Source organism: Emys orbicularis, chromosome 7 (genome assembly GCF_028017835.1).
Source record: "Emys orbicularis isolate rEmyOrb1 chromosome 7, rEmyOrb1.hap1, whole genome shotgun sequence".
Lineage (NCBI taxonomy): Eukaryota > Metazoa > Chordata > Testudines > Emydidae > Emys > Emys orbicularis.
The window spans coordinates 59,247,421-59,272,374 of NC_088689.1; the positions used below are offsets into that span (position 1 = coordinate 59,247,421).

The 24,954-nt window shown below is 41.4% G+C and overlaps 2 protein-coding genes across 2 annotated transcripts; one reads left to right on the forward strand and one right to left on the reverse strand.

Annotated features, from left to right (window-relative positions):
- Nucleotides 1-705: 705 nt before the first annotated feature.
- On the reverse strand, nucleotides 706-6,543 carry LOC135881536 (DPY30 domain-containing protein 1-like). The gene is made up of 4 exons (XM_065408205.1): nucleotides 6,397-6,543; nucleotides 6,161-6,283; nucleotides 2,253-2,447; nucleotides 706-813 (listed from the first exon to the last, which is right to left on the reverse strand). Exons 1-4 carry the CDS (start codon nucleotides 6,541-6,543, stop codon nucleotides 706-708), a joined length of 573 nt encoding a protein of 190 aa, XP_065264277.1.
- Nucleotides 6,544-13,855: 7,312 nt separating this feature from the next.
- On the forward strand, nucleotides 13,856-24,712 carry DYDC1 (DPY30 domain containing 1). The gene is made up of 5 exons (XM_065408597.1): nucleotides 13,856-14,002; nucleotides 14,116-14,238; nucleotides 21,465-21,563; nucleotides 22,619-22,720; nucleotides 24,647-24,712. Exons 1-5 carry the CDS (start codon nucleotides 13,856-13,858, stop codon nucleotides 24,710-24,712), a joined length of 537 nt encoding a protein of 178 aa, XP_065264669.1.
- Nucleotides 24,713-24,954: the final 242 nt, after the last annotated feature.

A 24,954-nucleotide genomic window follows, 5' to 3' on the forward strand; every position in this document is an offset into this window, starting at 1 on the left:
ACTGCAGTGGCAAGGTTCAGGGGTGTGTATGAATGTGAGCTAGGCAATTAATAGATAAGGAGATAGAGTCAGACTACCTTACTTTGGAAATTCCTAGCTTTAATCAGGCTACGGCACAACATTACTTAAAAAGACACACAGACATTTGGCTGCAAAACTTAAATTACCTTTGTGATTTTTTTTTGTTAAATACATGGCTTTTATTCAAGTTTAGCTGGGTTTTCTTACATTAAAATTCTTCCAGGAATATTTTCTTTTTTAAAACTGGTTCATAATGTAAGTCCCACAAATAGCAAAACTATGATAAATTCTGTTCCTTAACTAAACTGAAAAAAGCAGTACATTTCCAGCATATTGTTTCCCAGGCAGATTAAAAATTGACTGTCTTTTTACTTGTTTGTTGCAATAAGTTTTCTTGTTTTATAGAAAAACATTTTTATGGACAAATCATGTTATATCTAAAACACAAATTTATTTACATAAAAAAGAGGTTGCTGAAGTCATTCTGTATTTGACTAAAGATTGGTGCTTGTCTAGTGGTATACGTCAACCTACTTTTTCAAAGTGTGTAATGTACTCAAAGCAGGTTGAGTCCGAAGGAACATTAACTGTAGTACCTATGAATGGAGCCAGTAAGACTGTTGAGAACATGTGGTGAGAAAAACTGTTTAGACATTATTTGTATTGTTAGGTATAATACTTACTCTAAATAACAATCTCATCATCCTCTACAACAGTTGCCAAATTAGGGGTTCCAGACTTGTTGGTCAGTTCTGCTGTCATCTTTCTTGGATACTGTTCAATAATTATCTTCTAAGATAAAAGTTACATTTGATTCAAACAAACAGAAAGAGAAACAGACAGACTATATGCCTCATCTCTTTCCCAATTAAGCCAATGAGGTTTTGCCATGGACTGCAGTGGGAGCAGGATTAGCCCTATACAGAATATTTTTCTATATTTTTTAACAGTAAGGGTATGTCTCCATTACAAACCTAAGTCGACCTATATTAGGTTGACTTGCATCACCACAGTAATTACTGTGGTGGCTGTATGTCCACACTACTATCCTTGGGTCGGTGGTGCACATCCTCACCTGAAGGAGGGCGGGGAGGAGGGGAGAGAGGAGCTCGGGCTTCTCACCTCAGCTCACAGATGAGAGTGGAGTCCGAAGCTGCCTCCTCTTCTCGCCCCGGCTCCCAGCTGGGAATGGGGTCCGCCAGGAGCAGGGTCCAGCAGCCCAGCTCTCCCAGGGACCAGGGGGTAGCTGGGCTCTATCTGCGCAGCTTTCTTGTCAATTTCCCAGCAGGAGCCGCAAAATTGACAAAACAGCCAATGTAAGGGACACTGTCTACATAGACGCTGTGTCACTCTAACTACACCAGGGATTCTCAAACTGGGGGTAGGGACCCCTCAGGAGGTTGGGAGGTTATTACATGGGGGGTCGCGAGCTGTCAGCCTCCACCCTAAACCCGGCTTTGCATCCAGCATTTATAATGGTGTTAAATATATAAAAAAGTGTTTTTAATTTATAAGGGGGGGTTGCACTCAGAGGCTTGCTATGTGAAAGGGGTCACCAGTACAAAAGTTTGAGAACTACTGAACTACACCAACATAAGCCTTACACCTCTCGTGGAGGTGGAGTTATTATGTTTGAGTAGTAGGGCATTGGTGGGAGGAAGGCTGTAGTGTAGACACTGACATAATTAAGTTGACAGAAGGCTGCCTTCTGTTGACCTAACTGTGTAGTGTAGACCAGCCCTTAGTGCTGAGAACTTCAAACTGGCAGGCTAAGTATGACATTCAGCACATTATCTCCTAGTAGCTCACACTTCTGTTCTTCATTTCTGCAGTGTCCAACTTCACTCATGTTGCTGGTTGTGTGATGCCATGCAAGTCATGGAGAGTCAGCCCCTGGAGTCTCATCTACATTGTTAACTCTGGTTCAGCTCCACCAATGGTCATGACTTTGTGAGCCTCTGATGGGATGCACAAACCCCACGCTGGGCTCAAAGGGGGTTTAAGGACAATACTGGACCCAGATAGCCCCACTCCTCCAGATCAGCATGTTCTAGCTGGGGAGGAAGCTTAAAAGGGAGCAACCCAACTCAGATGGGGGAGGAAGACAGACCTTTCCTGAGGGCTCCTGAACAAGGGTGTCGAAGAAGTCTCCCAGGGAGGAAGGGGACTGAGCCCGGTTGGGGCTGAAGGTTTAGTTGTCTTTTTTTCCCTTTTGTTATCTTTTATTGTACTTGGAGCCATGAGGAGACACAGATGGTAGGAAGTGACCCAGGTGGTAACTCCGAGAGTGCTCCGAGAGCCAGACTCTGATTGGCTCTTATAGGGCCCTGAGTCAGAGCCTGGTGGAGTTGGAGGGCCTGGGCTCCCTTATCAAGTGCCCCTCCTGCAAGAGGTGTATAAGCCTCATTCCACACCGCCTTCACTCCCTGTAAAAAGAGGGCAAGGACATTGAAAACCCAAGGCAAAGCTAAGCCCATACACACAGGTGAGGAACTGGACTGACACCCCAAGGGTCCCTTTCTCCTCCTTCTCTTTCTTTCTCTTGCTCCCTCCCCCCAGTCGAGTCACAGTATGAGTAGGAACAAAGGAAGCAGTCGTTACACAGAACAAGGGATCCTGGTATAAGGAGTTTGGCCGGTAAGACTTTTGAGAACATATGGTGAGAAAAACTTTGCTTTGAATTTAACATGGTTTGCTAGGTTAGGCAATAGTTGTGTTTTATCTATATGTTTCTTGTAACTCCATTTGAGATAACAAGATTAGTGCAAATCAGTTCTATTAATAAAATGACAGACTTTATATACGAGCTTGTTTTGTCCAGGAGAGGGCTGGGCAGTACACGACCTACCTTTCTGGGGGAAAATCTGGGAGTGGGAGTATACTGGGGTCACCCTGCAGTATAATTCAGGTTGGTAAGAGCCTGAGTGTGACTGGCAGGCTGCAAGTGCATACAGAGATAGCTCTGAGTAACTTACATGCTAGTGGGTGTTTGTGAGCAGTCTTGAATGGAGGCCATAGCAGCAATGCACTGTAAAGAGCACCCCAGGTTAGAGGGCAGGAGTGACGCATCTACTCGTTAGTTTAGTTTGTACCCTGGCTATGTCACATCCACTAGACCACCTGGCCCTCCGCAGACCCTATCACACTGCCCTAGAGCAGGGTTTCTCAACCTGTAGATCAGGACCTAAAATTGGGTTGCCAGAATGTTTCAAAGGGTAGCGTGGCAGTTCCTGTGTCTCCTGTCCCAGAAGTCTAGTTAGGCTTGCCTCTCTGCTCCAGGCACTGCAGCCTCTGGGGTCCCAGCACAACTCAGGCTTGGTCCAGCAGTCATGATGATGGGAGTCTGGGTAGGCCAAATTTGAGTGAGTGGCAAACTCATGGGCCAGGTCACAACTCACACAAATTTGGTCTAGTCAGGGGGGTAGGGCCAAACCAGAGCAGTGCTACAATCCTGGAGGTTGCAATGGCCAGAGCCAAAAGCCAAGCCTAGCCAGCCCCACAGCACAGGAGCTGCAGGAGCTGCCACTGTGGGGTGAGTGCCGGCAGGACCCTTTCCCCCACCCCAAGGGGGCAGAACCTAACCGAAACCACCCCAGAGCCAGGGCCGGCTCCAGCTTTTTTGCCGCCCCAAGTGGTGAAGTAAAATAAATAAATAAATAAATAAAGCCGCGATCGGTGGCACTTCGGCGGTAGCTCAACCGCGCCGCTTCATTCTTCGGCGGCAATTTGGTGGCGGGCCCTTCCCTCCGAGAGGGAGTGAGGGACCCACCACCAAATTGCTGCCAAAGACCCGGACGTGCTGCCCCTTTCCATTGGCCTCCCCAAGCACCTGCTTCCTTTGCTGGTGCCTGGAGCCGGCCCTGCCCAGAGCCTCCACCCCCAGACTATTTCCTAGGTTGTGACAGGGCATAAACATTTACAAATGGGTCTTGAGCCCAAAAAGGTTGAGAACCACTGCCCTAGAGAAGACTAACCAAAGGCTGCTGCCAGCAATTAAAGCAGTGTTTTGGTTAGATCTCTTAAGCCATATTCGTAACACTTGGAGGCCAGAAGGGACCATTAGATCATTCTGATCTCCTATGTATCACTGGCCATTAAATTTCACCCAGTTGTTCCTGTATTGAACCCAGTAACTTGTGTGTGACTACAGCATACCTTCCAGAAAGGCATCCAATCTTGATCTGAAGACATCAAGACGTGGAAAATCCACCATCTCCCTTGGTAGTTTGTTGTAGTGGTTAATCACCTTCACTGTTAAAAATGTGTGCCTAATTTTTCATTTGGGTTCAGCTTCCAGCCATTGGTTCTTGTTATGCCTGTCTCCACTAGATCAAAGAACCCTTTAGTACCCTTCTCCCTGCGAAGGTCCTTACATACTGTAATCAAGAGACCTGAAGAAGAGCTCTGTGTAAGCTAGAAAGCTTGTCTCTCTCAACAACAGAAGATGGTCTAATAAAAGATATTACTTCACCCACCTTGTCTCTCTAATACTGTCACCAAGGCACCTCTCAGGCTATGTCTACACTACAGACCGTACAGCAGTACAGCTGTACTGCTACAGCTGTGCCGCTATAAGGTCTCCCATGTAGCTGCTCTAATCTAATGGGAGAGCTGTTCACATCAGTGCTTTTGTCAGTGAAATTTATGTTGGTCAGGAGTGTGTTTTTTTCACACCCCTGAACGACAAAAGTTTTACCGACAAAAGTGCTATCGTAGACATAGCCTAAGTCTTTTTGATAAGCTAATCAGATTGCACTCTTTAAATCTCTCACTGTAAGGCATTTTCTCAAGCCCTCAAATCATTGTTATGGCTCTTTTTTAAACCCTCTTCAATTTTTCAACATTCTTTTTAAAATATGGGCACCAGAAATGTATGCAGTATTGTCGTATCTGGCACACAAATGCCTCATACAGAGGTAAAAATCACCTCCCTATTCCTTCTCACTACTCCCATTTATACATCCAAGGATTACATTGGCCCATTTTGCCACAGCATTGCACTGGGAGCTCATGTTGAGTTGCTCATCCACTGTGACCTCTGAATCCTTTTCAGAGTCACTGCTTCCCAGGATACAGTTCACCATTCTGTAGGTATAGCCTAAATCAGTGTTTCTCAAACTTCATTGCACTGCGACCCCCTTCTGACAACAAAAATTACTACACGATCCCAGGAAGAGGGACCGAATCCCAAGCCCCGCCTCCCTGGAGTGGGGCCGAAGCCAAAGCTTGAGGGCTTTGGCCCTGGGTGGGGGAGCTGTAACCTGAGCCCCGCCACCCAGAGCTGAACCTGAAGCCTGATCCCTGCTGCCCAAGGATGAAGCACTCAGGCTTTGGCTCCAGCCCTGGGTGGTGGGGCTCAGACTTTGGCTTCAGCAAGTCGAATGCCAGCCCTGGCGACTCCATTAAAACAGAGTGGTGACCCACTTTGGGGTCCCGACCCACAGTTTGAGAACCGCTGCCCTAAATTATTTGGTCCTAGATGTATAACTTTGCGGCTGGCTGTATTAAAATGCATTTTGTTTGAATAGGCCCAGTTTACAAAGTGATGCAGATCACTCTGCATGAACGCTTCCTCATCATTACCACTCTGCCCATCTTTGAATCATCCATAAATTTTGTCAGCTGTGATTTTGACATGGTATTCAAAATGCTGGCAGTCTCTTTATACTAGGACTTCTAATGTGTCTACCACTGATGAAACAGGACCAATGTTACCAATGTTTAGAAAAGATTTCCCAATGTAGACAAACTGCTTTTATGACTTGTGACACAGTGGATAGGGAACTGACAATATGTGTAAGCCTGGACATTGCAAGGATGAAGAATATAAATATGAGCTGTTGGATTATAATCTAAATTTCCCTCTTAGGCAGGTAATTGGGGACACTGTGAGAATTCCTTATCTCTTGTCTGTAAAATGGGGATAAAAATTATTTACCTATCTATGCTAATTTCAGGAGAATTGTGAGGATTAATTTTTTAATATTAAAAAAACATTTTAGATGAAAACTACTGCATTATTAGATTAACAATGCTATAAGTGTTAAATAGTTTTATTAAGATTCAATTTTCTTAAGCATGTAAAGATAATAAGATTTCAGTTTTAAAATGTAGTACACAAGATTAAATTCTGCCAGACCTGATAATGTGCTTCAGTTTTCTGCCTGATCAGGAGCTCTTCTGCTTTCAGTTGTTGTACCATTTCCAGTTCTAACAGGGCCTTTGCACGATCTTGTATCAGCTGGGCCCTCTCTACCTTCCTCTAGCATTGCAGAAAAATTATGACATTGACCAATGACAAAATATGGAAACTAAAATCAGCCATGTTGGGATTAAATGTCAAAAAAGATTTTTTTTAAATGAAAGGAAATTCACCTCTTCTTCTTTATTTAAATTTTTCTTGTATTTGTAAAGCCAGTATGCCAGATAATTAATTGGGTCTGCTGGCCGATGCTCAGCCACCTCTGCAAGTCCCTCAGCTAAGCATTTTCCTATGCATTTCTTGAGGTACTCTGTATCCATTCTTATCTTCTACCAAGCGCTGCACCAATATATTAACTGAAATGTTTTAGACATTATTGAATGAGAACATGTGCACTAACAAAAGGTTTCATATGGACATTGGTGGTCATACAAATCTGTTTACATTGCCTTGGTGATACATCTCAACCCTGACATGGGGAACCATTTCTGGTAGTAAGGGAATAATTCAGCCTTAATGGCCAATACATTCTTGAATGACACAGTTAAGAAAGGTGGCAACTGAGTTGTTGGTTTTGTGAGATGAACATCACTATACTGATACCAGCAACTCATTTCACATAGCCTATTGGAAAGACATCCGCTGGTAACCACTTTTGGTTACTACCATCTTGGTTCTCTAGAAGTGAAAGTCCTTGTATTGCACTTCTAATTAAATTCTGTATCGATCTTGGTAAAATATTACTCATTAAGTATTGTTTTATTCCTACTGGATCTGCAGTATAGCCCTAACTAGCACAATCTGCATGGCACTGAATCAAACACAATAGTCTTAGTTTTCATTTTTCACAAACAGAGTACAAAATGTTGGATTTATAAAGAAGCTTCCAGGCTAATCTAGACAGCGTAAGTGGCTTTTACAGAAGAAAGTGTAAATGATAAGAAACTGACAGTACAGTGACAGTGTAGGGCAATTATGGGAGTAAGTTCTAAGGCTATGTCAACACTATGGACCTTACAGCGGCACAGCTGTACCACTGCAGCTGGGCCGATATAAGGTCTCCCGTATAGCCGCTCTATGCCAGCGGATGAGAGCTCTCCCGCCAGCATAATTAAACCACCCCCAACAAGTGGCGGTAGCCATGGCAGTGGCACTGTCCACACCAGTTCTTTTGTCGGTGAAACTTATGTCGGTCAGGGGGGTGTTTTTTCCGACAAAAGTGCTAGCGTAGGCAAAGCCTAACAGTATGCCTATATTTAAATGCTACAGCGGCACAACTCTATAATGCGTCAGTGTAGACACTACCTCAACCAACGGGGAGGGATTTTTCCATTGGTGTAGGTAATCCACATCCCTGAGAGGTTGTAGCTAGGTTGATGGAACAATTCTTCCATTGACCTAGTGCTGTCTACATTAGGGGTTAGGTCGGTATAGCTACATTTCTCAGGGGTGTGGACTTTTCACACCGTTGAGAGACTTAGCTATAGTGATGTAAATTCCTAGTGTAGACTGGGCCTCAGACTGAGTCTTTACTCCTGGGGGAATTCTGCACTACTGTGTGTGCGCATAATTAATGAGCTGTGCATACTTTTATTTTTTTGCGCAGAAAAAAGCTTCTACAGAAATGTTGCTGCAGTTCCACCTTTTTCCCACCAGAGGGTGCTGTGGTGTAAGAACAGTAGCAGCAGCTCCCAGCCAGCTGGGGAAGACAAACAGCCTGCCTTCTTTGCAGCGCCTGTCAGGCCAGGTCACGAGACAGGGGCTATGGGGAGACAGACAGCATGGGGTGCTGGGGGGTGGTGTCAGGGCCACATTGTGATGGGGGAGGGGGTGCAGAGCTACATAGAGACAGGGGAGTGGCTAGGTGGGGGCACAGAGACACATGGGGACAGAGGGAGAGGGTACAGAGCCACATAGGGATGGGGGAGAGGGTGCAGGGCCACATGGGGATGGGGAGACTGAGTGGGGGTGGAGGGACACATGTGGACAGGGAGTGTGGGAACACATGGGGACAGGGGCAGATGTGCTTGACTGAATGGGAGATGCTAGGGGTCAGCCAGGGTCTGGAGGGGGGAAGCTCCCTAACAATCCTCCCCGCCCCGCAAAAGCCCTCAAAACCATACTTTTCCTACCCATACCCTCATTTCCCACCCATTCCCACAACCCTCCAAATTCACACCCAGGTTCCTTCCCAGCAATTTACTCCCCCAGCTCCTCCATTACCCCTGACTCCCCCAAGCCTTTGCTTCTGAGGGGTGTGGTAAATATGGTTCTGTATTGTAGTTTAAATGAATTATTACTCAGAGTTCTGTATTAATATGCCTAGTAAGGAATCTATTTGTCAAAAAACATTTCCTGAATCTTTTTTTCTTGTCTGTATTGTTTCAGACATACTTGGTGACAGATATTTTGAAATAAATGACCAAAAATAATTAAAACTGGTGTGATTATACTGTGTTATTTTGACAAATAAAATATGCAGAATTTTAAAACACTGTGCACATAATTTTTATTTTTTTGGTGCAGAATTCCACCAGGAGTAAGTCTTGTACACTGGAGTCTGTTTGGGCTTGTCTATACTTACGCGCTGGTTCGGCGGCAGGCAATCGAACTTCTGGGTTCGATTTATCGCGTCTTGTCTGGACGCGATAAATCGAACCCAGAAGTGCTCGCCGTCAACTCCGGTAATCCTGCTCGGCGAGAGGAGTACGCGGAGTCGACGGGGGAGCCTGCCTGCCGCGTCTGGACCGCGGTAAGTTCGAACTAAGGTACGTTGACTTCAGCTACGTTATTCACGTAGCTGAAGTTGCGTACCTTAGTTCGAATTGGGGGGTTAGTGTAGACCAGGCCTTTGAGTGGGAATCCCTACTGTCCAGGTTACTGAGGGTTACTGAGGTTATTGTGTCCTCTCCAGGAACAAACCAGGGACTCTTTACCTTCCCTACGGGTAGCTACCGCAATGAGCAGCGGGGAGCTGGCACGCTGTTGGTATTACACGAGGTAAAGTAGCAGAGGTTTCTGTTGTGTAAAGATCACTCACTCACCGCTGGGTGTAGGGGACTGGACAGTCCTTTGTACACATGGTGACAGGCTCCCGAGCCGTGCTGCACGCTGGGGCCCCACTATCACTCCCACCCCAGCCAGGCTGCCTGCCCGGGGCTGACCCCACAGGTGCCCGCTGCGATGCCGCAGCTCACGGGTGGGCGGAGCGCGGTCGGGTCCCCCAGAGCCAGGCGCCCCCGGTCGGGCCCACACGCCGGGATCCTACCATGTCCGGCTCTCCAAGGCGAGCTGCCCTCAGGCCGGGCCGATGTTCTGCCAATGCCCAGCCCCGAGGGGGTTAACCCCGCCACCTTACTCACGTGACAGCCCCTGGCACCAGCCCCACCACCAATCCTACCGCCCGGGTCACGCGGGCGGCTGCCTAGCGACGGGACGCTCTCGAGCCGGCCCCTCCCACGCCGCGCGCTGCGGGGGTGCCCTCTGCGGCTGCGCGCCCCTCGAAGCAACGGCCAGCGCCCCTTTCGCACACTGGATGCTCGTTCGCCCGCCGAGTCCCGTTTACTCATCACGCGCGCACGGTTCGCTGGCACGCGCTGTACTGCTGCTTGGCGAACGCACCCGGTAGGGCTCCCAGGCCGCAGCAGGGGGTCACGCCCCCCCCGAGAAGTGGGGCGGGGGCATGAGCTCGGGCCTTGTCGTCCCCAGTGGGGCTCCGCTCCAGTGAATCTGGTCTGTGCGCGGCGCCGCAGCGTGGGAAGGGGCGCGGGGGAACCTTTCAGATCGGTTTCCCCTCGTGAAGGGGGCGCGAAGGGCCGTGTGCGTGGGGGAGCGGCAGGGGGCGCCATGTCCGAGGTCCCGTGCGGGTGGCTCTGCCCTGCCGATGGGTCTCCCGTGCGTTTGCGGGACCTTCTCAGCACACTCCTTTTCCCCAAACCGCCTCCAGGCCGTTTATAGCAACAATGCACCAGCCGCAGCCACTGGTCATCTGTCTCCCAGCAGCTTCCCCCCACCCAGCAGGGCCATCGTGTTGGTTCCTAACAAATCATATAAACCAGTGGTTTTCAACCTTATTTCATTTGTGGACCCCTAAAACATTTCAGATAGAGGTGTGGACCCCTTTGGAAATTTTAGGCATAGTCTGGACACCCCTCCGCCCCCGGGTCCACAGATTGAAAACCACTGATCTAGCCCAAGCTAGATAGTGCTACAGCTGTTGAAAATCAAAACACAAATAGACACAACCATAATTTTGCTTGCATTTTCACCTTCTTGGAAAGAGTTGTTTTTCGTCTCCATTCACCAGCATTAAAAACTGACAGATGATCATTTTTGCCCTCATTCTTTGTTTATACAAAGAGAACAATCCTAAATTATGTTTTAGCGCACCACAGATTGCACTGTGAACACTCCTGGCCTAAATAAAACGTTGACTAGGTCTTTTACATTGTTATGGTGCTTAAGTATTTGTAAGGGAGCTATTATCCTTGTATCTAAATTAGAAATACTCTTTACACTTGATATATTTTCTGCTTTCCAGTTTGACCCTCTACTTTAACTGTATGTAAAGGGCCAGTGCTTACTAAAAGGTTCAGAAAAAACTGATATTTTGCAGATGATAGCAAAAAGCTAAATGTATTTTGAGTTCTAAGTTTAACACTAAAAATGAAAGTGTGTCAAACTATTATTTTTTTCTGTGATCTTTTATTACTTCCAAAGCGTTGGGAATCATATACTAAACAGACCGTGATTTCAGTACTGTACCTACAATAAGCAATATTCGGTCAGTGTTCACACACAAATCCCAAAACAAGGATGTTAGTATTATCATTGTTATAGTCGTATCATTATTATATTGTATAACAGTATTGTAATAGTAGTAATATATTGGGTCCTGATCGTACAAACACTTATACACATGCTTAAAACTTAGCTGACATGAGGCTGTAGGAAAACAAAAACTGCATTCTGAGTCAATATATTTTTAACCTCATGAGTAGCAGAGATGAGACATATGCCCATAAATGAAGCCCTTTATGCTATTGATACTTGTCTCATAGCTAACTGTTCTTTTGTTGTAGAAATGGTTTAAACAAGAAAATCAAGCATCCCAAAAACAAAGTGTACAAACCATGCCAAGAATGTAAATATATTTGAAGAGTGGGTTGCAGAATCCTTTGAGGTGAGAGGAAACTATAGAACCTTCAGGAGGTAAGTGTGTTCAGATGTGCATTCTGTGGAGGTGCATTGTGACAAAACACTGATATATGCCAGTGTGCCAGAAAGTAAGATTTGAACTTAACAGGAAGCATACCTAAGGGGTGTCTGTGCAAGAGACCAGAAGGAAGGAATAGTCTGTGATGTTTCTGATCTCCTGCATTTGTGTGACTTGCCTTTAGATAAGGTCTGTTTTCTTCTTCTTAAATAGATCATACACAGAAATTATTTAAATTCTAAGTAGCTTCTAGGTTCCTTTGGAATCCACATTGAATTCAGTGAAGTGTGTATTTAGGGACAGAAAATAGCTAATTGGGACTATTAGAGAAGAGCTAATAGAATTTAGCACTATAAGGAAAACTAGTGATCATGTACTATTGTAACTGGAGATAAGTGAATATTTCCTAAACTATGTTAAGCAACTACTGCTTCATGGAAATTACATTTTGAAACAAATGGAGCAGAATTGTACTCTATGTTTTGGATACATACAGGCAGGTGTAAGAGAGGTATTTACCTAACAAGAATGGTCCCTACGCTGTACATATTTTAAAAAATTCTCTCTGAACTGATGAGTTAAGTATATCTCATTGTGCATCTCCATCTGAAGTTCTATAAAACTAATTGACAATGAGCCATGTTTAAGAGAGTTTGTTGTTTCCTTAAATGTAATCTAGTTAGAAAGATGGTTAAAAACGTTTAAAACAACTGAAATGATATGTCCTTCAAGAAGTTATAACATTGTAAAGAAATTGGTACAACATAGATTCTAGTATCCTTAATTATATTGAGTAATATTTTACTCAACAAGTAGTCCCAATTACCTCAATAGGACTTTTTTTGTGGAGAAAGGTTATACTCAACATAAGTAAGATTTTAGAATCTGGCCTTACATAAACAGAATATAGTAAGAATAAATTTTAAAGCTTGTTTTTATTATTTCACTATCTGTATAACTATGGATGATGCTGGTGCTTCACTAGACTGGAGAACAAACATATCCTGGGAAGTATATTAAGACAAATATTATTTTACAATCTGAATGAACGGAGAATCAGAGATTTTGACTTCAATGGGAGCAAGAGCAAGCCTCATCTGATCTGCCTTTAATATGCATCAAATATAGTCAGAAGACAGAGGGTCTAAGATTCAGAGGAAATTAAAAGCCAAGTTCTTGAATAATCACTGTAAATCATAGTCGAGAAAAATGCTCTGTGAATGATGTTTTTTCTCAAAATATCTGGCAGATTGGAACTCTTTTGGCAAAGGGGAGCATGTCTAAAGTTGGGGAGAAGTACTTTCTTAGGCAGTGTAAGTTCATACCAACTTCCAGGATCTGCCTATGCTTGCTTGTAAATTAAAGATGTTATTTGTTTTTAGGAAGGATGGTCTTGTAGTTAGGCACAGGACTGGGATGTCTCTTGCTTTATTCAAATCATACCATACTGGCATATAATATAGATTATTTATTTCAGAAAGTGCATGTCCACTTCATTTTCTGATTAAAATACATCAGATGTGTGCATGCTCTTTGTCAGTAACGCAGCATTAATGAAGATTTTTATGGTTATAACCTACACATTTGTTTTGATTGTATTCATGACTTTTATTCACCTAGCCACAGAAGAACAAGCTTTTATTCACAAGAATTCTTTCTGGAAGCAAAATCTCTCAAATCCTAGCATGAATAAATCTGTTTATGAGAGCATTTGTATTGGGACTACTTTCGTAGTCATTTTGCAAAGCTGTTTTAATTACTCTCACATTAGTCTGACACTTACAAATATTCACAGATAATTTGTGAACAAAAAAGGGAATTCCAGTTTATAAAGCTTAGGCCATCTGATCAGGGAGCGGACACAATAACATGTGACTTAGATGTCTAGGGCATAAAGTATGCATAGCAAATATTAATTGCAACCAGCTCAAAAACTCTGTGATAAAATGTTCATGCACAAAGTATTGAACACTTGTAAAAAATGAGCAAACTAGTATTTATTATAAGTAATACTACAGTGCCTATAGACCCCAACTCAGATTGGGACCCCTGCTGCTAGGCATTGTTCACACAGTGAGAGAAAGTTTGTGCCTTGAAGAGCTTGCAGTCTAAATACGCAAGATGGACAAAGGGGTGAGAAGGGAATCGACACAAATGACCTTTTCCAAAGTTATCCAGCAGGTCATGGCAGAACTGACTCCTAACCTAGTGCCTTGTCAACTAGATAACACTGTCTTTAATACAATGCACAACCTCTTCACAGAGCATTCACAAAAAAAAGGGCTGAATTCATTGGCTAAACTATTTGCAACAAACTATTTGATATGGTCTAGTCAGTAATTCTTAAAATATATTTTAGTTTAAATCGGGAATCACTGTTTAGTGTCTGCTTCCTTTACATTTTTCAGGAGGTGTGAATGGAGTCTGAATACCTCAAGAGATGCCTAGGAATATGCTTGGCAAAGGGACTTGCAGAAGTGGTAGAGCATCGGCCCATAGACCCAATAGAGTATCTGGCATACTGGATTTACAAATACAGGAGAAATTTAGATGAAGAACAACAGGTGGATCTCTCTGCATTTAAAATGATTACTGTTACTCTTTCACAAACTTTAATGACAATATAGCCAATATTAGTTGATCTTTTTTCTGATTTGTAAATATCTTGCAATGACAGAGGAAGCAGGAGAGGGCTGAACTTGAGCAAGAGCGTGAGGAGGCCCTGAAAGAACTGGAAATGTTAGAAAAAATGAAGGAAGAAGAACTCATGTTCCAGCAGAAACTTGCAGAGGAGCAGCAGGTCTGGCAAAATATAGTCAATAATAAAAGTAATTAAAATTTCTAGCAGATAATACTGTGGCATTGACACCTCATAATTAAGGCTAAGTTTTAGTCACGGATATTTTTAGTAAAAGTCATGGACAGGTCACAGGGAGTAAACAAAAATTCATGTCCCGTGACCTGTCCATGACTTGTACTATATACCCCTGACTAAATCTTGGGTGCTCTGGGGGGATGAGGGGGTGGCCCAGTAGTGCTGCGGGTGCTCGGGGGGGGGGAGGAGGAGAGTGTGGCCCGGGACCCTCGCTGGTGCTGGGTGCGGGAGGAGGTTTGGCGGGGCTGGCAGGCTCCCTACCTGGTTCCGTGTGGCTCCCTGGCTGTCCCTCGGCTCCTAGGCAGAGGCGTGGCCAGTGAGCTCTGCGCTGGGCGTGCCTCCGCTTAGGAGCCAAGGAAGAGACATGTCACCGCTTCCAGGGAGCCCCCTGAGGTAAGAGCTGCCCAGAGCCCTCAACCCCCCCCCCCCCCCGCATGCCAGCCCCTAGCCCCCTCCCACACCCAAACTCCTGCTGCTGCTGGGGAAGGAGATAGTGGCCAGAGACTGCCCCAGCAGCAGCCGGTGTGGCTGGCCCAGGGGCTGCCTGAGCTGCTGGCACCGGCCCCTGCAAAAGTCACAGAGGTCCCTGAAAGTTACGCAGTCCATGACTTCCCTGACCTCCACGACAGACTCGCAGCCTTACTCATAACACTGGAACCAGCCTAGGTATGTATCTTATGGTTGACATATTGCATATGTCTGTATAATGGTGTTACAATAACGCAGCATAAAAGCACTATAATGTGACTTGCATAAAGTGTCTATGTGCCAAATAATAAGTGACATGACCATCCAGAACATGGAAGTGGCTAAGCAAGGAAACTGACTTTGCAGTATGATCGCCTTAAATAATGCAGAACCCTAAGGCAAAGAATACCCAATTTAAGGCTTCTCTGAGCATCAGTAACTTACAATTGGCATGTCAGGTGCTGGCGTTCACTATGTATAGTTGCCTGTCAATTAGGCTGTCAATTGCAGTTAACTCACACGATTAACTAAAAAATATTAATGGCTATTAAAAAAATTAATTGTGATTAATCGCAGTTTTAATTGTACGGTTAAACCATAACAGAATACCAATTTATTAAATTTATTAAATATTTTTTGGGTATTTTTCTACATTTTCAAAGATATTGATTTCAATTACAACAAAGAATACAAAGTGTACAGTGCTCATTTTATATTATTTTTGATGACAAATATTTGCACTGTAAAAATGATAAACAAAAAATAGTATTTTTCAATTCACCTCATACAAGTACTGTAGTGCAATATCTTTATCATGAAACTGCAACTTACAAATGTAGATATTTTTTTTTATTACATAACTGAAGTATGTCCTCTAGAATGGTGGCCGAAGCAATAAGGGGCATACAAATGTTTAGCATATCTGGCATGTAAATAACTTGCAACTCTGGCTACAAAAGTGTCATGCGAACGCTTGTTCTCACTTTCAGGTGACATAGTAAATAAGAAGCGGGCACCATTATCTCCTGCAAATGCAAACAAACTTGTTTGTCTGAGCGGTTGGCTGAACAAGAAGTAGGTCTAAGTGGACTTGTAGGCTCTAATGTTTTACATAGCTTTGTTTTTGCGTGCAGTTATTTTTTGTATGTAATCTATATTTGTAGGTTGAACTTTCATGATAAAGAGATTGCACTACAGTATTTGTATAAGGTGAATTGAAAAATACTATTTCTTTTGTTTTTTACAGTGCAAATATTTGTAATAAAAATAAATATAAAGTGAGCACTGTACATTTTGTATTCTGTGTTTTAATTGAAATCAATATATTTGAAAATGTAGAAAACATCCAAAAATATTTTAATAAATGGTATTCTCTTACTGTTTAAAAGCACGATTAATCGCAAATTATTTTTTTAATCGTTTGACAGCCCTACTGTCCATGCACATAGTAGGTGTATTCAGTAGATGTGGACTGCTCCCTATATTGTGGCAGACAATCAACAGATCTGTAATTTACATACACACACAACTTTACAAGTGGTTGCCATTGTATGATCATGGAGCACATCCACTGTGGTTCCCTGATCTGTGATGTAGCCTCCTATCCTATGTAGAGTGTAGAGCTGAGAATTTTTTTTTTTTTTTTTTTTGCAAATATTTGTTTGAATTGGACGTTGAATTTTGATTTGATCATGTATGCATTTTTGTCATGTTTGCTTTCAACAAACATTATGTGAGCATTTCTGTTATGAGTGTTCATGCAAAGTGAATGTTTCAGTATTTGTAAAATACATGTTTAGGATGTATATTTGAATATATATTTAATAATTCATACTGTGTTAGTTACATACAAGGGCAGCCTCAAGCAAACCTAGGGAACCACTGCACAGTTATTTGACTGGGCCCCACTTGCATGTCTGCAATTTAATGTGTAACCTTCTTCATGTTACCTTGCCCAACTGCTCTGCTCTAACATCTGCATGTGGGAAGAGAAGGTAATAGTGAATGTATCCAGAAATTGTGTGTTTGTGGAAAGAGTCGGGATTAGTGGATGGAGGTTTCCTGTTAAATAAAAGAAGGGAAAATCTGTGGTGTGGGATAGCATGGGCTAAGGAGATGTCCTTATTCTTCATACGTCTCAATTTATCATCACAGTAGAGTTATTTCAGCATAAAAACATTATATAGAACTGAAACATGAGAAATAAAGACTCATATTTCTAGCTGGCCTTGGTAGAGCAGACCTTTGCCTCCCATGACCCGAAGCCACCTGTTTGAATGAGCAGTGTCTGAAATAGCCCCGTTTGTATATCACATGGTATTGTTGCCATTCCCAGATTGGGATTGGTTACATAATTAACCATAACAGTGTAATCTAAGCATATGACAATCAAATATAGAATTTTAAACTCATGCTGCTCTCATTAGTTTAGTTGTGTAAGTTATAGAATGAATTGCATATTGTATATTCTTTTATACTTTTTAATTTACAATTTAACAATTTGAAAACTGAATTATTTGCTGAAGAATTTCATGAATAATTTCAAATAATTAATACATATGAGTATATGATGTTATATCTGCAAGTGTCTCACAAAGAAAGAAAAGGCTAAATTAATCAAATAAGTTATTTGTTATGAATTTTCCCCTCAGCTTTGTCACAGTAAAGTCACATTTTTCAAGGGACTGGTTGTGTGTGGGTCACAGTTTTGAGCGACTAGCTCTGGGCACATGCATGTGCTCTATATGACTGCATATGACCAAAGAGCATCTGAATGCCACTTTTGGACTTAGTGGTCATGTTTGTTAATATATTTTCACAAAATATTACAGCGAATAAAACAAGATTTTTGCTGTCAGTATTTGATTCTCCAGCATAAGTGTTAATGAATAAAACATTATTTATACTTAAATTATGCAATTTCTGACATATGATGGCAGCAAAGACCTGAGGCCCAGATTTTTAAAGGTATGTAGATGTTCATGCGTTCAACATTGCAACAGCTAACTGATTTAGGAGCCTAAATCTCACTTTCAAGACAGATTAGGCATTTAGGAACCTAAACCCCATAGACTGTCAATGAGATTTTGGCTCCTATGTGTTTAAATCCCTTTTGAAATGAGATTTAGCCACCTAAATCAGTTAGACATTGCAACGCTGAATGCAGTAGCACCTAAAACACCTTTAAAAATCTGGGTCTTAAATTCTTGTGAGTTCTAGTTGTCTTCAAATGGACATTGGATTTGACCTTTAATGAGAGTGTGTGAGGGATGTATGGAAGGGTAAGGTCTTCAATTGTCTATTCTTTTTCCCTTTGACGATCAAAAGACCTTGCTCTCTATTCTGGTCCACAACTGATAAGATTGTTGAGTCACCTGATATTTCAACAAATCTAAACTTCTTCGTATTTCAGTTATTGTATGTTTATGTTTTCAAGCATAAAATACATTGTAAATGGTGAAGAAAAAGCATGCAGTGTTGTTGTAGCCATGTCAGTTCCAGGATATTAGAGAGATGAGGTGGGTGAGATAATATCTTTCATTGAACCGACTTATATTGGTGAGAGAGACAAGCTTTCGAGCTTACATAGCGCTCCTCTTCAGGTCTGGGAAACTTACCCAGAATGTCACAGCTAAATACAAGATGGATAAGCCCCTTCATTTTCAGTTTAAACTGTTTTTTACTGAAAAAATCTCGTTTTTTTCCAAAAAGTAGTATTTGGTTTTTTTTTCTGTATAATTCAAACATATAAAAAATAGCGTGTTTTATTAGGAAAATACAGTACATTGCATGAGATATATGTATTACAATAATATATTAGTTTGTGTGTATATGCAAAGCTGCCTGTTGAAGTAAGGCTATATATTATTCTAGAAGATGCACACAATAAACAAACAGGCATGCACGCAAGCTCTGAAGTGCATGCGCATCTGAACGTCCTGATGAATCTCACACCCACCATATACACATTTCAAGCTGTTAGCAGATAACAGTTTAAAGATTTGACACTCTAAAATGGGAAGAAAACGAAAATCAGAATATGTTTCAGAATATAAGGAAGTATTCAAAAGTTTAAAAAAAACAAAAATGGGAGAAAAGGATGAAGTTGAGTGTATGTGCTGCAAATGGTGTGGCATCATACTTGACACTCAGGCCAACCGGATTAAAGAACATTTCGAGAGCAAATGACACTTAAGACATTGGAATCAGCATTTGTCCGGGCACGGCAGAAAGAGCGAGATCAAAACGATGTAATAAGTGAATTTGTACATGCCTCTGCTTTTCAGGGCAGCCGCTAAGCCTTGCTGATGGTCCTTTGGAGGACTTTATATGAAATTTCTGTCCAGCAGAAAAATCTTTGCCAAATTCAATCAATATGACCAAGAAATATCTGGAGGAGAATGATGATGCTCTGACCAACAAAATTAAAGAGAGGTTGACTGGAAATATAGTTAGTTCTTTGATTTTTGACGAATCGTCAGATGTTCTCGACCGCCCGATCCTGGTGATTTTGTTTTCATTTTTCATTTTGTTTTGGAGAAGCCTGCACTCATTTTGGCAGATCTGGAGTTTGTAAAGTCAGCAGTCAAACAGTTGCGGCAGGTGTCAGTAAAACTTTAAATGAATATGCACTTATATGGAAGGATTTGAGCTACAGTGAATTCTGACTCGGCTTCTTACTGCGTGAAGTTCAAACACAAGATGTAAAGCTGAATGAAAAACCTAAATTGCTTTGTTTGTCTTGCCCAGCTCACCTGCTGCACGTTGCTGTCTCTCATGCAACAGGGGTTCCCAAAATGGCTGATTTAAAAAATTCCGTAATAGATGCTGGTGCAGTTTTCAAGCATTCAAATAAAAAAAAATCTTCTATGATGTTTGCGAAGAGATCACACTTGAATACAGCATTTCAGCATTCCAGTTGTACCGACAGGATGGTTTAGTTTGTATTTGGCTGCACAGTGTTCAGAAGGCAATAGGTGTATTAATGCAACTTTTAGATCACAAAGAGTTCAACAGTGGAAAAGCCAAAAAGCTGAAATCTCAAGCAGCTATGTAAGAAATTAGGCAAAGCCTTTGTACAAAACTCAAATTCCTGATTGAAACACTTCAGCCACTACATGAAGCACAGAAGAAATTGAAATCCAGTTCTTTAACAGTTGTCGCATTTTCTAATACAAAGGTGTCTGGCATTCTGGTTAACAATATCTCTGCAGAACTTTCTCACAAAAGCACATCTGGGGAGATTCCAGAAAAAAACAATTTTTTTTTCATGTCTGTGTTGTCAGTCACTGTGCAGGAGGACCACCTTGCAAAAACTCAAAAGTTTTTACGAAGAGCTGTCAAATAAGTGGGAAGCTACTGACACTCGCAATATGTCCCCTACAGCTTTTCAGAGAGGAGAATCATTCTGGAAAGTCATTGTGCTGTTTGACCCTCATTGTAAAAGTGTGGCCTCAGCTGATAAATGCAAAGAGTATGTTTGTATAATCTCCCCTTTTGTGGCTTCTAATGAAGAAAATACAAAACTGGAAAGTGCCTATATGGCAATGCCTTCCACAGACAACCACTCCATCACTCCTCTTGAATTCTGGGAAATCCACCACACTGACTGTCCAACTTTGAGCCGTGCTGTCTCTCGCATCCTCAGTGTCCCACCTGGCTCAGCTGATGTGGAAAGAGAATTTTTGAAATTCAGCTACATCCAAGACTGTAGGAAAATGGGCCTGGGAAAAGACTACTTAAAAAGATTGCTGCGAGCCTACAGTACTCAGGACTTTTGGAAATTACACTGAAGGACCTCACAATGAGTGTTTATAAATATTTTAAAATATTGGGCCCAATTATTAAATGTAAATATTTATAGCCTAATAGTTCTAAGTCTACAACAGTAAACTGCTTATTCAAATGAAAAGCTTTATTTGGGGATTAGCGATATATTGTTTTCTTGAACTCAGAGGTGGCATTGTGTTTTGAGTTCTGTTTTAGTTCTGCAGCAAACCACATTGAATTCCGTTCATGAAAGCATTAATCTATTGAATGCTTTCCCCCCCGTCCTTCAGTCCACCAAAATAAATCCCAATATTTACCCAGAAAAATTAGTAAAAGTTTTTGCACTGATTTTCAGCTGTTTTTGTTGTTGTAGTAATAAACACCAATACATTCCCGGAAAAAATAAAATAAAAACTGGAAACGAAGGGCCATAAAGATGGGACAGATTGTTAGCATAAGTAGTTAACACACACTTCAGGGGACCATTCAAGGTGAAGTGGTCCGTTAACACCCCTCCAGACATGGGGAGAAAACAAACGTGGGGGGTTGCTAGTGGGTGATCATTGTAATAAGCCATAAATCTAGTGTCTCTATTCAGTCCATGAATTTAAGCCCCCTTGAAATATGTTAACTACTTATGCTAAACAATCTGTTCCATCTTGTATTTAGTTGTAACACTATGAGTAATTCCCAGATCTGAAGAAGAGCTGTGTAAGCTCGAAAGCTTGTCTCTTTCACCAACAGAAGTTGGTCCAATAAAAGATATTATCTCATCCATCTTGTCTCTTGACAAAAAGTACATATATAAAACCTCTGCTTTGCAAACTTTAACACCAACATAGGTCAGCCTACTGTAGTTTACCTTTTTTTTCTCAATTTGTCCATGTTATATTGCTTCCATAAAATGACTGCAGGCTCAGCTGGAACGAGAACACGAGGAGGCTCAGCTGGAACTAGAAAGGGTAGAGAAAGAGAAAGCAGAAGAGCTGTCCTTGCAGCAAAAAGCTGAAGAGGTCTGACAAAGTTCCATTAATAATAATAATTAATAATTAGATAATGTCACCAACCAGCCTTTCCAAGATCCATGCTTAGATATCAAACATGCTCTCTGATCAGTGCAGGAATTGTGTATGTATGCTTTTAGCCTATGGACATTTTACCAAACTGTCAAAATCTGTGAAAGAACATTTCTGGAATGCATGTCTAGCCCTGCAGCTTCATTTCAAATTTCCTGAGTTAGACACTGGGCTGTACTATTAGTCTCTTCAGCATAATTTTCATAACCAAGTATAAATGGTTTCAGAGTGCAACTTAGTATACATTTGTTTGCTTAGTGGTGCTGCAGTCTTCCTTGGTTATGGTTATGAGAGTGTTTTTGTTTAAATGGGAACACAAGTGAATAACTTCCCCAGTCCTCCTATTTGTAAATGCAAACACACTTAGGGTTTGTCTACTACTACAGTTTTGTTGCTTTAGCTATGGTGTAGCTAACGCAGTAAACCTTCCTACTGTGGATGCACTTATGCTAGTATAAAAGTGTTTATACCAATATAGCTTATTCTGGTTTGTGAGGCAAAATAAATTATACTGTCATAAGGGATCTTTCTGCTGGTATATCTTTGTCTACATACGGCTTTTTAAAAAAATCACCCCAACTGACATGGCTATATTGGTAAAACTTTTAAGTATAGACCAGCCTCCAGTATATGGGGTTCATCACAATCTAAAGGAGAATATTTTTCTCAGATCATTTTGTCAAAATATTGACAATGTATCACTCTAAACTTTATAAAAGTGAGATAGAGAAAAGGTACTACATGAAAACCTAAAGTTGTTCAAATTCCTCTAACAATAACTAATATTAGCCCTAACGGTAATACATAGACCTTTTTCACACTTAATTTATTTATGCCAGGGCTTTGTTACCATAAATCTCTAGTCTATGGCATCTGTTTATTTTCATTAGTTTAGTGCATACTAAGGTTCTTTAACATATCTTCAGAGTTCTTAAATACATTTGTGACAAAATTACTAATAACTCACAGTAAGCTTTGTAATTCAATTGTAGGAACCGGGGGATAAATCAAGGACATTAGCTGAGCTTACAGATAAATATGGAGCCCCTAATTTGGCCCGAGTTGAGGAGATAGATGAGAGTGGGCAATCTGACGTAAGTACCAAAAAAAAAAAAAAAAAAGTCTAAGTAATCCCTGTATAGAGATTTTTCTGTCCCCACTAATGCTATACAGTTAAGGCTGTGTCAGCACTTCCATTGTGGCCTAAAAGAGAGTATTTGGGCCATATTCTCCAGACCTTCTGAAGAGAGCTTGATCCCCAGTGCATGTTAAAGCAGCCTTTGGAATGTTCTCTCTGGTTGTTGGCTGCCAGTGGCCCCCACAGGCCATTCCCACAGCCAAGGATGAGTTGATTATAGGAACTCTCTTGCCCTGCCTCATTTCCCCCCAGCTGTGCCCCTGTTTCAGCAGTTGAGGAAAACGGTGATGGAGCCAATGTGGTAAAGGAAATCCTTAAATTTCAAACTTTGTACATTCAACGTGTTTTCCAAATGAAAGTTTCAATATTCCCAGGGGAGCAGCTACCTCCCTTTGCCTCTGTGATCATATGGCTATGATAAGTGCTAATTTAATCAGCTGGAGGTGAATCTTGAGAGTAATTAGAGGCTCTTTCTTTTTCTGGTGTGCTAAAGCACACAGTCCTCACAATACTCCTTGAATCTGTCACTATAGGGAAGTGAGAGAACGTGAATCAGATTTTGACTTGTGCAAAGCATTGCAGCGTGTATAACAATACCTCTTGGGTCAGCTACTAGAACTGAAATGTATCCAGTTACATATATCTTGATGGTCAAAAGAATGTGTTAGATCCCACTTTTCAATTCAACATTTTTTAAATAAGAAGTTTTCAAGTAACAGAATATATATATTTTTAAATGATTGTTTTCAGAGTAGCAGCCGTGTTAGTCTGTATCCGCAAAAAGAACAGGAGTACTTGTGGCACCTTAGAGACTAACAAATTTATTAGAGCATAAGCTTTCGTGGGCTACAGCCCACTTCTTCGGATGCATATAGAGTGAAACATATATTGAGGAGATATATATACACACATACAGAGCCCACCTGTTCATGCTCTCTGTATGTGTGTATATATATCTCCTCAATATGTGTTTCACTCTATATGCATCCGAAGAAGTGGGCTGTAGCCCACGAAAGCTTATGCTCTAATAAATTTGTTAGTCTCTAAGGTGCCACAAGTACTCCTGTTCTTTTTAAATGATTGTGTAACTCAAGATACTGGTAAAGACTGTTTGTAGTTCCAGTATGCTGTTGCCAGAATTTTTTTTCTTTGAATTTCATTAAGTTGTCGTGCCCATCTTATTTTATTGTCAGTAATGTAATTTCAGCTTTGATTTTACATTGCATGAGGAATGTTTGTTAACATGTTTTGGATGTAATAACAGCCTGTTTATTTTACAAATGTTTTACAGGTGTCTCTTATTTTTAATGTATCTAGGAATACATTTGAAGTCAGGTTTTCACAATTAAGCTCATGTAATCATATGCATGCAATTGCAGGCATATTTGGTATGTAGTTATTACTACATTTGCACATGCAAATTGGGTAATGAAATATACAAATAAGTAATAATTATGTGTGTAGCCATTCACCTATGTAATTACTCAGTGTTAGGCATATAAATTAGGTTCACAGTTGTATAAGCATTAGTCTGGTGATGACACATTCTTTTTGCATTCTGGAAAGATATTGTCAGTGAGTTTACATAAAAATGGTGGGACCAGATCAATATTCTTACAGTATTGTATACACTTTCACCCTTTAGTACCCTTTGTTAGCTTGGGAATCAGAGATATTTGTCTCTATACAGTCTTACTTGTTGATGGTAGAGGGGAATAAAAACTAAAGTGTTATTTCACTGAATAGGAGAATGCATAGTCATGCTGAAGGTTATCTAAACACGGTTTCTGTTTGCTTTGGTTTGTAGCATTTTTTTACCAATTTCTGTTAATACTGGTGAGTAATTCTTCTTTTTCCTTTCTTTCTCTTTTTTTGCTCTTAGGCTGCACTGAATCTCACGGCTGAATCAGAGGAAGAAAACCCAACTGATATGAAAGTCGATTCCTGAAGTTTAGTGACTTACTGTAATTGTGTATTTAATATATGGAATGAATTTATCAGTGATACCTGGGGGTTTGAGAGTTAGATAACAAAATGTTTTAAGGCAACTAATTTGAGGCAAATATCATAAAAATAAAAATCATTCAAATTCTGGGAAAAACTGATTTGACTTGCTACTGACTACTAATTCATTTAGTGTTCTATGCATCAGGTTGTAAATACTGTACCTAGATTCAATGGAACCAGGAG

Coding starts and splice junctions, on each gene's coding strand:
- LOC135881536 (XM_065408205.1), bottom strand. CDS start 6,543: ATGGATACAGAGTACCTCAAGAAATGCATAGGAAAATGCTTAGCTGAG. Junction 2,448..6,160: donor AAACTGAAGCACATTATCAG/GTCTGGCAGAAT, acceptor CTCTTTTTACAG/GGAGTGAAGGCGGTGTGGAA. Junction 814..2,252: donor GTGTCTCCTCATGGCTCCAA/GTACAATAAAAG, acceptor CTTTTATCTTAG/AAGATAATTATTGAACAGTA.
- DYDC1 (XM_065408597.1), top strand. CDS start 13,856: ATGGAGTCTGAATACCTCAAGAGATGCCTAGGAATATGCTTGGCAAAG. Junction 14,003..14,115: donor ATTTAGATGAAGAACAACAG/GTGGATCTCTCT, acceptor TTGCAATGACAG/AGGAAGCAGGAGAGGGCTGA. Junction 22,721..24,646: donor ATGAGAGTGGGCAATCTGAC/GTAAGTACCAAA, acceptor TTTTGCTCTTAG/GCTGCACTGAATCTCACGGC.